We start from the raw sequence: 12,749 nt of genomic DNA, 5'->3' as shown, positions 1-12,749 counted from the left end.
CAGTGCCACTTCTGGCTTTTTTCTGCTTATGTGGTGCCGAGGAATCGAACCCAGGGCCTCATGAATATGAGGCAAGCACTCTACCACTGAGCCAACTTCCCACCCCAATACTGTTTTCTTTAGAATGATTTCTCATTAAATAGTATGTTCGTATTACTGAATTACTGTAACTTCATTTACGTTACTGAATGAACATAGGGCTTTCAAATCCATATCCTGAAAGAAGTTGACAAATGTATTCAAAAGCCACTCTCCTTCCTTCAGTGTCTCATACAGTGTTACTTAAAATTGTTTACTTGTGCTATGTTCATTTCAGCTAAATTCTTTAAACCTACAGGCTCAAGCCATTCATCCTAACATTTAGGGGGTCTCAAAGGTTTTTTCAAAAAGATCTCCTAAGTATACATTATTCAACTAATTATTTAAGAATAGAGTATATATTGAAAACAAAACACTTTCTGCTAAGCTACCTACAATTGTTAGAGTGTAAACAACAAGCATTTCATTTGTCTATGTATTTTCTTACAATTCTCCTCTAATGTCAAATGCCTTTCATAAGAAGCTGTAGGGTATGGCCAAAATCTCCTTTGTAAAAGTTTATTAACTTAAGGAAAAACATAAATATTGTAAAACAAATAAATGAAGAGGAAGCTCAAAATCATGTACTTATCTGTCTAGACCAAGGAGACAACATTCATTAGCAGCAATAATTAACATTATTATTTGACATTTAATCAATAGAACATCTTTTACAATGCAAAATTTGGTATAGTATCTCATGTTAATTATTATCATAAAGAATAAAATTTTCACCTCTAAAAGGAAAATGTCAAAATGAATGTTTAAATCTTAAAAGTGAAATTTAATTCTAAAGATGGTCACCTATATTTGATGTAAACACAGCTTGTAAAAACACCATTCAGAAATAAATCATATCCTTAGCTCTGTTATTTTGTTTAAAACAATGTAAACTACATGACTGTAAAATTATTATTCAGTGTACTTACCCACCCACAAAGCAGAGGATATAAAATGCCAAATAAAATATTACGAAGGGTCCAAAGGTTATCAGAAAAAGGACAATGCCAAGGCTTCCCCATCCCCATATGGATAGACTGGCCTAGAATAAAACAAAACAAAAATAAATAATTCTTTATATGAATTAGAAACAAACCAAGAAAATTATTAGTTTAAAATTTTTCATTTTAAATATTTATAATTTTTCAGTAAGTATTAAAATATTTGCTTCTGTAAATGCACTCTTGAAAATAAAAAATACATAGAAATTTACAGAACATTATCAAAGGTTAAAATAAAATCTAGTGGTAAGGCAAAAAAAGGTATAGCAAGAAAGTTACATACATTACTAAGTGAAAAGCTAGCATGAAAAACAGTTTTTGTAGAGTATCTGTATATTTATATTTGTAAATACATCATGCAAAACATTAAACAGGTAGTCACACCTATTTAGAAATTTTAATTTTAAAATTAAGTCTCACAAACTATAGCATAAAGAGACATTTTCTAAAAATTGAATTTCAAGGTAAAAAGTGTATAGATTTTTATAATATTTTTCTTTTGTTCAAATGGTGTTCAGAAATAAAATTTTAATAGCAAAAGTTTCCACTTCCAATTTCCAAATTTTACCATAAGTTCAAAAGCAAAGTATTTCCAAAAAAGTCTCCAACCTTTTTTCAAAATTATTTTATATAAAACTGCCCTGTTTTATCTAGTAAAAATAATCCTTTTCTTAAGGGCCAACTTGATTTTAGGAATTTTCAGTCAGTATGAATAAGTGAATGCATTCAATTCAGCAAATTTCTATCTACATCTATGTGCCCTGCACTGTGAGGTCCACAAAGAAAGTATTTGTCCCACTTCCACCATTAAGTAGCACAGAGAAGAATGTCTTATAGGAATGAAACAATTTGACACTGAACTAAAAGAAAATAATAGAAAGCATTATAAGATGCTAATCCAAAAAAATTAATGACCAAAAGACTATGAAACAGACAGTAACTGCTGTGGTTATGAAAGAAAGGAGAGTTTTATTCATTCATTCATTATTCACCAGTCATTGACTGTGTCCTATGTGCTAAAGCACAATTCCAGGTTCTAAGGAAGAAACAAGGAACAGAAAGTACCCTTCATAATTCCATCTTCCATCTTCAACAAGGGGAGAAACGTAAGTATACCCTCCTAAGTTCAAAGCTTGGAAACACAAATATATAAACATATTAATTGTATGAGATGGGGGAAAGTATCATGGAGAAAAAAACTGTGGACTACTTTAAGCAGCTCTGAATCAAAAGGAATACATTAACAGAAATCCTGACAAATTATTTAGAAAGGATTTATTTAGAATAGCAAGTCTCCCTGTAACAAAGTAATATTTTTCTATTTTATTCATACCTTCCCTGGTGTCTTTTTGTCTTTTACTTTTTCCCCTACTGCATGACATGACTGTTGTTCAAAGCTATTTTTTTTAATCTTTTCTCCTCATCCTGACCACTATTAATTTTTAACCAGAGCACAGAATGCGGGGCTTTCATGTTCTGCTATCTCAGTCAGTTGGGAATACTATTTTACCTACAGAAGTGGTCCCCTGTGACTTCCTTTTCAGAGCTGAAAGTAGGACATAGTGATTTAGAACAAAGCAGAGCAACCCAGTCCCTCCAAAAACACTTCTGCTGAACATACAATACTGGATGTATACTACAGTACTACCAAAGACTCAACTACAGGAAAAAAGATGCTTTTTTCTCAAGACCCACACAAAAGTATCCACTAATATCTCAAGAAAAGAGTACCTGTAAACTCCTCATAGAACTGCATACATGACCCAGATAATTTATTCAACCTATCTTTTCCAATAAGATCTGGTCTAATGTTAGCACTATTATGTTTTCTGTACACAAATTTATGTTAGCTAATCTATTTTTCAAAACTAGACAACTTATTGCTCAGGAATATATTCATAGGTTTTAAAACCAAAACCAAGGAAATGTTTATATCTAAGGATAAAGAAGTATATAATGGGAGGAAAACCATCAGTAGCTTCTCAAATTGCTTTTATTTACAGGTAATTGGTTTTAATTGTAAAAAATACTCTATATGCTCAAACATTTGAATTATATCTTTCACAATTAAAGAATTTTCAAAAAACAATCAAAAATAGTTGGTATGGAAAAAATTAACAAAGTAATTAAATTAGCAGAGGGAGACCCTCAAATTGTCAAAAAAAAAAAAAGTTATCTTTCTAGATCCTTACAGGTCTCCTACCATTTGAAAAAGACAGCAAAATTCTACACACATTCACATTCATACACATATACACAGACAGCCAGACACAGACACAGACACAGACACAGACACACACACACACACACACACACACACACACACACACACACACACACTCCTATTCACTCAAACAAAATCCAAAATCTATGAATATCTACACTTTACCAGTGCTAGTGATTTAGCAGTAATCAGGAATTACTATCACATTTTTTTCAAAATCTTAATAAAATAAAAGGAAATTTTTGTTTTCCATCTTGTTGCTTTTGTTTGTTGTTGATGATGAGGCTCCAACAGCTGTATACTTGAAGTGTCATATACTAGACCATGTTCTACCACTTAGATATAACCCATCTCTGTAGTACCTTTCAAATTCCAAAGACTAATAAAATTACACATTTCTTATCAAGCAAGACAAACACTTCGTTCATTTGCTTTGCTATTAATCTGCGTCACTGAAATTTCAGAATTGTGAAGTGTCAAAAAATGGTTTCATGCTATTAATCACTCAATCTAACATCACTTAATGTTTTCTGAGTTCCAATTACTTCCTAAAATAATAATGCTGATGAAATTAGGCTAATTTTGTCCTACACACAGTCAAAAATGTTTCACAAATTCAGTGTATTACCTAAACATATGACCTACAATGAAAGCAAAAAAGTTATAGCTAGTTTTTAATATATTGCCGTTTTCTTTGCTAAATAAAAAAAAAAATCAACACTGAAATAGTTATGCTGTTTATGTAATCTAAGAAACCCTCAAGATCCTATTCTGTACTACTTACAAACTAAAGGTAAGTGTGTAGTTTGGGATTGTTTTGTTGTTGTTGTTTTGTTTTGTTTTTGGTTCCCATATTTGAGCTTGAAACCAGGACCCAGATTTTCTCTCTTAAGCTTTTTCTCTCAAGGCTACCATTCTACCATTTGAACCACAATTCCACTTTTAGCTTTTTGCTGGTTACTTATAAGTAAGACTCCAATGTCCATTTTCTTCCTAGAATTTCAAGCTAGCTTTCAACTGCAATCCTCAGATCTCAGCTTCTTGTGTATCTAGGATTATATGTATGAACCACCAGTGTCTGGCAGTGAATAGTCTTAAAATGTACATTTTCATTCAGTGTATCTGGAGCAGAGCCTGTGATTCATGTCTTACAAGCTGCCAAAATTATCTCAACCAAGGATAGTTGTTTATTTATAAGCCTTCCTAAATTAATCTCTATATCCATGAATGGTTATTCATAATTTCAATATGTGAAAATCAAAATTGTACCAAGCATTCTATATACCACCTCATTTACTGCTATGAACAACTTACAAGGTAGTGGAGAAGATAGTAGAACATAAATGCTCAAAAGTGATGGAGTTATACTACTCAAGTTCAAATTTCTCCATTTTTTGTTTTTTTAGTAATGTAGTCACATATGTCTTTATTGCCTCTCCTAGATAATGTGGCTGTGATGAACTACAAATGAATCCATGGTCCAGTGGTCAATTTACCTTAGTCACCTTTATAATACCTACTTTAACTATACTAAAACTAAGGCACAGGGACATTTAAAAGCTTTATAAAGGTCACAAAGTCATTAAAAGTGCAATATAACCCTGAGCAAATCCTAGTTTCTTATATAAACACTGAAATTTGTCAACCTGAATTTAAAATTAAGATTTTAAGAAAAATCATATATGAGTATCCTAAGTATTTTTCAGCTAAGTATTTTTGTTTGTATCTTCCAGTACTGAGGTTTGAATTCAAGGCCTCAAGCCCTTACTAGGGTTTTTTTCTGCTCAAGGCTGGTGCTCCACCACGTTAGCCACATCTCCAGGTGCAGTTTCTGGTGTTTAATGAAGGTAAGAGTCTTTTGGACTTGTCTGCCTGGTTGGCTTTAAACCTCAATTCTAGATCTCAGATTCCTCAGTAACTAAGATTATAAATGTGAGCTATAGGAAACTGGCTTCATCTAAGTATTAATGAATTAAAATGCCTCCTAAGAAACCAGTCCAAAAACTATCATAATAAATCCTCAATTTGAAAATAAAGCATAAATTTTTTATTAAGAAATCAATTCTGTATCCCCAAATGGAAAGAATTTCCATTTCAAAGGGTGTCAATTTACCATGCCCAGAAACATGCTCAGAAAACTATGTCTAAGTATGTTAGCATGTTGAAATGACAATGAAAAGAAACATATATGCCTCCTGAAAATACAAAGTAAGTGGAACTGATCTACCTTATATTTTATGTCTATCAAGGCATACTGACAGTTATCTCATTTGATCCTTGGAAAGGCAGTAAAATAGTGTGAACAGAACCAAAAGTTACAGGTTCCAGTTTGTCACCTCCTGCATAATTTTCCAAATTTTTTAGATGAAATCACCTCTCTAATCAGGTCCAGCTATAGCAGATTACTTAAGTAACCCTGCTCATAAATGAATAGCTAATTTAATTTAGAGCCAGGTCTAGATTATCCTGGCTCATGTAAAAAGTAGGACCAAGTAAAAAGCAGTCATTTTAGATCAGCTACAGGCAGATTGTCAAGATGTCTCATAAAAGTACTTTGGACTCATATGAGTTTTGTTACAATACGTTAATTATTCTCAGAGATATATTAACATGATACACCTTAATACTTTATATGGCAGAGGGCAGACAAACAAGGCCAAGCAACTGAAGGTTGCTATGACTTTAATGTCAACTTGAGTCACAGAAATTATATAATATTCAACAACCCAATAGACCTAAGGGCAGACTTATTACTAGCATGGTCTGTTTCCACTACGTTATTTCATCTACAAGTTAAAAGCGATTCTCTGACTGATTTCAACAGAATGCTGAGATTTAGATCTAGGACTCAATTAATCTGACATACTAGTCCCAAACCTCTTTCTATGTTCCCATAAAAGAATAATAAAGATCCTCATCCACTCACCCATCATGTTTGCCACAAGAGAGCTGAAGAGCTTCTCCTTCCCAACTGGGGTGACCACAACACTTAGGTTTTGTGTGTGTATGTGTGTATGTATACGCGTATATATATATATATATATATTTATATACACACACACATATATATATACACACACACATATATATGTCTATGTATCTTCTGTTCTTTAGTAACAAAACCATCTCACTTTTGGTTTAACTTTATCCATTTCCAACACTGAATTACATACATACAGGTAACTGACTTTCAAACTTTAGTTCACTATTTTTAATACAGTAGTAGTAAAAAGTCATGTACTCCCATATGGCGTTAGAAAGAGTCCTAGCCTAGCATCCAGTGACAAAGAAGATACAAGAAACCAATCTTAGCTAGGCACTGGTAGCTCATACCTATGAATCCTAGCTACTCAGAAAGGCTGCAATCTAAGGATCACAGTTGGAAGCCAGCCTAGGTAGAAAATCCACAAGAGTCTCATCTCCAATTAACTACCAAAAAGCTGGAAGCTGAATTGTGGCTTAGGTGGTAGAGCACAGTCTAGCCTCAAGAGAAAAAATAAATAAATAAGAGACAGTGCTTGGGCCTTGAGTTCAAGTCCCAGTATCCCCCCCTCCAACACACACAAACACAGAAAGGCAATCCTCTATGAATTCAATGTTTTTAAAAAAAATCACTGATTCCATTGATTACAAAATACTTATACCATCTACAATAATATCAAGTCAGTAGGTATATTCATAATGTGTATCATTTATCCAATATACAAACTAGGTTACAAATGCCCTCCCTTGTCCCTAAACTCTTAACAAGGAATCACTGAACTAGAGACTAGAGGAAACCACAATATTAAAAACTTATATCCTATTTATGAAGGCTTTCTCTGATGGTGGAAGAATAGTAAGCCTATTAAACTGTTAATGGAATAGGAGAAAATAACGATCCTAACAGATTTCCATCAAATACTCAATCACAAACTGCACTGTTACCATTTCCTGAATTCCTGATATAAGATTCATTATGTGAGCTAATAGATCCATTATACTAGAAAACACCAATTCTATTTATTTTGAACAAATTATTTTCTTTTATCAACATATTAACTGATTGTTTTTCTTAAATATAATTACATACTAATGAAGCATGAATTAGCTATCATTCATCCAAGAAAGGTAAAGGAATTATGAATATGCACTCATTTTTTATTTTATTTTATTTTTGGGGGGTCCAGCTGTGGGCCTGAACTCTGGGCCTGGACGGACTGTCCCTCAGCTCTTCAGCTCAAGGCTAGTGCTCTACTACTTGAGCCACAGCGCCACTTCCGGCTTTTTTTTTCTGCTTATGTGGTGCTGAGGAATCGAACCCAGGGCCTCATGCATGCAAGGCAAGCGCTCCACCACTGAGCCACCTTCCCAGCCCTACACTCATTTTTTATAAAGGTAAGGATATACCAAAACTCTTAAAAATGAAAACACAAAATTAAATAAAGAGAAAGAAGGAACTAGGATACAGGGTTCAGGGATAAGAACTACCCATCTCTAAAACTACCTTTTTCTATAGCTTTCACTTTGTAACAGTGCAAACTATACATAGTAAAGAAAGAAAAAAGAAAAAGAAAAAGAAACCAATTTAACTATATATTGAAAAAGTAGAATAATCACATACAAAGAGACTACTTCAAGTAATTTTATCACACAGTAATTTGACTATGAATCCTCAGAATATACCATAAAAAGAAAAACCAAAATGTAACAGAAAAAATGAAGTATTTAGTATTTCAAAAAGAAATACCGACAGTTGCATTAAAATGAAATCAGGATTACTTGGCAGAATAGTTATATACAAGTCCTGGGAAGGATATTTTTTGAAGATGAACCTAGAGGATTAGATACCAAAGATCAAGAGAGGAGCTGAAGCCAGAAGCATGGGGCTAATGATGTGACCAGAAAGAACTGAAAAATGAATGGGAAAACTCACAAATTTAAGTGCAGGAGATCATAAAGATACTGATAAAATGTAAGCCATTAAAAATTGCTCAAAAAGGGAGGAAAAAAACCATAAAACAGTAACAGAGTGGATGAATTTGATCAAATATATTATATGCATGCATGAAAATATCCCAGAAAAAACCCTTTGTATAATAACTATTAATAAACATAATGGAAATTAAGGTATAAACACATATGCCCATTTCACGAAGGGATATCTGATTTAAGCATTCCTTCTCACCAGTTTAATGACAAAAAACTCAAAGACAATAAACTCATTGCTTTAAGAAGCATTCAGTTTTATGAAGGAGAAAAATCAGAAAATCATAAATAGGAGCTGTCAGTGGGAATTGTCTATTATCTGTTAAAGTAAACAAGATACAGGAAATAAGGGACCAAGGAAAATGAGAACACTTTGTAAGTACACCATGAATATGTTTAAGCAGAAGTGTACAATTCTCAGAGACGTTTTTAGTTTCTTATAGTCTGACTATATACATCATCCCCAACTAATCCATCCATTCTCACTACCCCACACATTATGCAGAAATGCCTATACAACTTCATCTTCACAATAACCAATAAAAAGCAGACTAGAGATGTGGCTCAAGTAAGTAGTAAAGTAGCAGCTGAGGAAACTAAGCCACTCAAATGTAAGGCCCCCATTCAAGCCCCAGCATCACACATAAAAAGGACCAGCTCAAAATTGTACCTTCCTTTAGGGAAGTCTTTCCTAATAAGCATCTTTCTCTATTGCAACACAGAATATTGGTCTACGCATTTTCTGACCTCATTGTTGTAAGGTCCACTCCTGGATGGTGAGCAGATGCCACCCTCCTTGCAGCAAAGTCTCTCCGCCCAGTACCTGGGTTACCTAGGCAATTGGCACACCTGGAAGAGGTCACATCTGCATCCGCTGAGGTCACATCTGGATTTGATGTGGCCACACCTTCCCCCCCCCCCATACCCTAGATAAGGCCTAACCCATGGCCAGAGCTCTTTCCCAGGTCTTTTCCCAGCCATGTGGAATGCCAACATGGCCTGGTGCCAGCTGGAACGATGAATAAACCTACCCCTTACCTGAATACCACGTGCATGGTGTGGTTCTTACTCTACCTTTTTTAAAAAACCTAACAACCGTATTATTTAAAATTCTATGGTACTTATTTATATTTATCTGCCTGCCTCTTCTAGATTGGGAGCTTCTTTCATCTATTAATTTACTAAATACTAAAATCTATCATGTGGCTAAGAAAGGCAGGATTTACAATTCCAAAGGCAAATCACACAATAGTAATTCCTGGACTCAACAAGTTCATCGTCTTGTAGGAGAGATACATATATAATTACAAAGCAATATAGAAAGTAAAACTGCAGGCACGCATATCTATTACAAGGCATGTTCCATATCAATAAACAAATAAATATGAAACCAACATATAATCAGAAAGGCACATGTTATGTGTATATCCCATCCTCTGGCCTTGAGGTTTACATTATTCTGCTTTTCTCTCCATCATCTCTCATCATTCTAAGTCAATTAAACCTGGCATAACAGTGGCCAACTCACTGTCTCTCATATAATGAATACCTTATTCATATAATGAATAAGATGTAGCTCCATTGTAATTTAAGCTAGCTTCTCATTAACTTGAAAAGTTATAAATTCAACACTTAGTAGGTAAACATGAAAAGGGAGGATGCATTCTGGGACTCTTAACAGCCACTTTCACAGGACATTTAGATAAATAAGTAGGTAACAAAGCCAGTTAGAGGAACAGCAATGAAGCAAACTCATGCTGAAATGAAGTGCCAATTTTTGCTTCTCATGGCTTTTTAGTTCCTATCCCTTGTTTACATTCACGGATACCCTTTTATACACAAAATAATTATGGTATACTCCTGGTCCTTAAAAATAAAATCTTTAGCAAAAAAGTCCTAAAGGCAAGGTGATGGCCAATATGATAGTCCTTTTTGTTTTACTTTCTTTTAGTCACTAAGTATGTACAACACACTTTAACACAAAAGTAGTCAGAATTCTGGTTTCTATCCCTTACAATGAACTAGGGTAATCAAATTATCTTTCACTTTTTGTTTACTTAGTTCTAGCATAAGGAATGAATTGGATTGCAGATTCATTTGCTTAAATAGCTTTAAAATGATTTTGGATGATGGGTCCAGTGTGCACACACACACACATGCACCCACATGTGAACACAAAAATTCAAAGATGTACTATTGAAGCAATCTCTAGTGTTTTCTTGTGACTCTTTATAACTGCAAAAAAAGAGGTATAAACTTGTGAAGTATAAATAATACCTTATGAAGACTCTACTATTAAGTATATATCAAAGTTATGTATATGCAATATATCTGGCTATTTGAAAGGCAAAATGCACTACTTGAGGTGCATACAGTGTCTAATAAAAAATTTCAAAACAAGTACATGCTTACTTGATAGACTATTCTGCTGAAGGAATAACTGTTCTAAATAATTTGAATGATTCCCATCAGCTTTGGGAGGATTACTGTAATTTTTGCCTTGTTTTCTTGGCACCATATGCCTTCTGGGAGGCAGCTTTTCACAAAATTAAGAACAAGGAAACACTTAGCAAATCACACAATAATTTAAACTCAATGTGGATAACGCAGGACTCACTGACAGAGCTGTATAATATACTTGTTGGAGTTTAACACTTCTGTGTTTGAAAAATCTTCTGATGTTTATATTTTTATTTTTATCACAGTTGGTCAAAACTACATAATAAACAATGAATAAGATGGCTTTCTGTACTTCATCAAAGGCTAATTTTTATAAATTAGAAACAATACACTATGCACATACATATTTCTTCCTATTTCTCTATTGCATATATATATATATATATATATATATATATATAATTTATTTATTTATTTATTTTTGTCAGTTGTGGGGCCTGATTGGGCGCTGTCCCTCAGCTATTCAGCTCAAGGCAAGCACTCTACCACTTGAGCCAGATTTTTACTTCCAGTTTTCTGGTGGTTAACTGGAGATAAGAGACTCATGGACTTTCCTGCCCCAGCAGGCTTGGAATCGTGATCTTCATATCTCAGCCACTGAGTAGCTAGGATTACAGGCATGAGCCTGTAATGCCGTTGTGGGGCCCAGCTACTACATATTTTTTAATTAATGAAATGATACATTGGATACTACTTATATGACCATATGTGGTCCCTTTGGTTTGTTAAAAGGATACCCTTTTCTGCTAAAAATGAGGACTGATTCCAAGATGATTTCTCATATGTTGTCAACAATGAAGATACATAATTCTCTTTTAAAAGTATCTACCATTTTGCAGGTACCAAGCCTTTGACAAAAAAAGCATAACTTGGCCAAATGACCTGGCATTATGGTAATTATGGTATATTCTGACAAAGAGCATAAATACAGAAGAATGGCAGGCCAGCCTAGGTTAAAAAGTGAGACCTTATCTCAAAAATAACCAGAGAGGAAAGCCTAAAAGCATGGTTCAAGTGCTAAAGCTTTGTGCTTAATGCACAAAGCCCTGAGTTCACTCCTAGAACCAACCCATACATATTTTTTAATATATTAAATATTGATACGTATTTATAAATGTGATATTGAAAATATCACTCTAAAAAACAGATTAATAGAAAATGTGCTAATCATTTTTGCAGGACCTAAGTGTTCCTGTTCTCAAACTAATAACACATTTAAAAACCTAGCTAGTAACAAGAAATGGGCCCATGTCCATTCTGCAAGACCTAATTAAGTCTTGCTGTTGTCAAAGACTTATTTTTTCTTAGCAAATAATTTGGTGATGCCTACTTTATGATTAACACTGAATGAAAACCATTACAAACAGCAGACAGGCTTCCATGATGATGAAGGGTCATTATTTAGTAAACACTGAGCCCAAAATGAGAGACTGGACCTCTACTTAAGCTATATGAAAGCATTAATTTTAAATTGCCTACAATACTAACTTATCATGAGGGCTCTGACAGCATCAATAGATCATCCAATGGACTTACAATCTGATGGGCTTTGTAGGGATGGAAACTTAGTAAGACCTGGTTGAAGGCAGTAGGTCCTTGTAGTTATGCCCCAAGGCTACAGTTTGCCTAGAGGCCCTTCTTGACTTTGTCTTCTGTCCCTCAAAGTGACCCACTTTGCTCCTACTATATTTCTCCACCATAACTTTCTGCCTTACCACAGGCCCAGAAGTATAAAAGCCAAGTGATCATGAACTGAAATGTCGAAAACTATGTACCTAAAGAAGTCTTTGCTCCTTTAAGTTCATTTCCTCAGATATTTTGTTGCAGCAACAGAAAGCTAACTACACAATGGCCTCAAATTTAAGGACACTCAAAAAAACAATTGCCAAGTCCAACCAACTACTACAGCAAAGGTGGGGGGGAAAATCTGACATGCAATTGAAATCTATAAATAATATATAATATGCCATATATTTTATATTATATAAAATATATAGTAATAATATATAGTAATAATA

At 33.9% G+C, this 12,749-nt stretch overlaps 1 protein-coding gene across 2 annotated transcripts in view; it reads right to left on the bottom strand.

Moving 5' to 3' along the window:
• The window catches only part of Snx13 (sorting nexin 13), a 125,705-nt gene that overhangs the window by 93,067 nt on the left and 19,889 nt on the right, over positions 1-12,749 (bottom strand). For both annotated transcript variants that reach the window (XM_069996143.1, XM_069996144.1), the window contains exon 2: positions 1,008-1,120. In XM_069996143.1, the coding sequence (XP_069852244.1) occupies positions 1,008-1,120 (113 nt within the window). The remainder of the gene's footprint in view (positions 1-1,007; positions 1,121-12,749) is intronic.

Source organism: Dipodomys merriami, unplaced genomic scaffold (genome assembly GCF_024711535.1).
Source record: "Dipodomys merriami isolate MVZ:Mamm:240054 unplaced genomic scaffold, mDipMer1.0.p SCAF_5, whole genome shotgun sequence".
Classification (NCBI taxonomy): domain Eukaryota; kingdom Metazoa; phylum Chordata; class Mammalia; order Rodentia; family Heteromyidae; genus Dipodomys; species Dipodomys merriami.
Note: the sequence above shows the minus strand (reverse complement) of the source record. Positions and strands in the feature narration are given on the sequence as shown.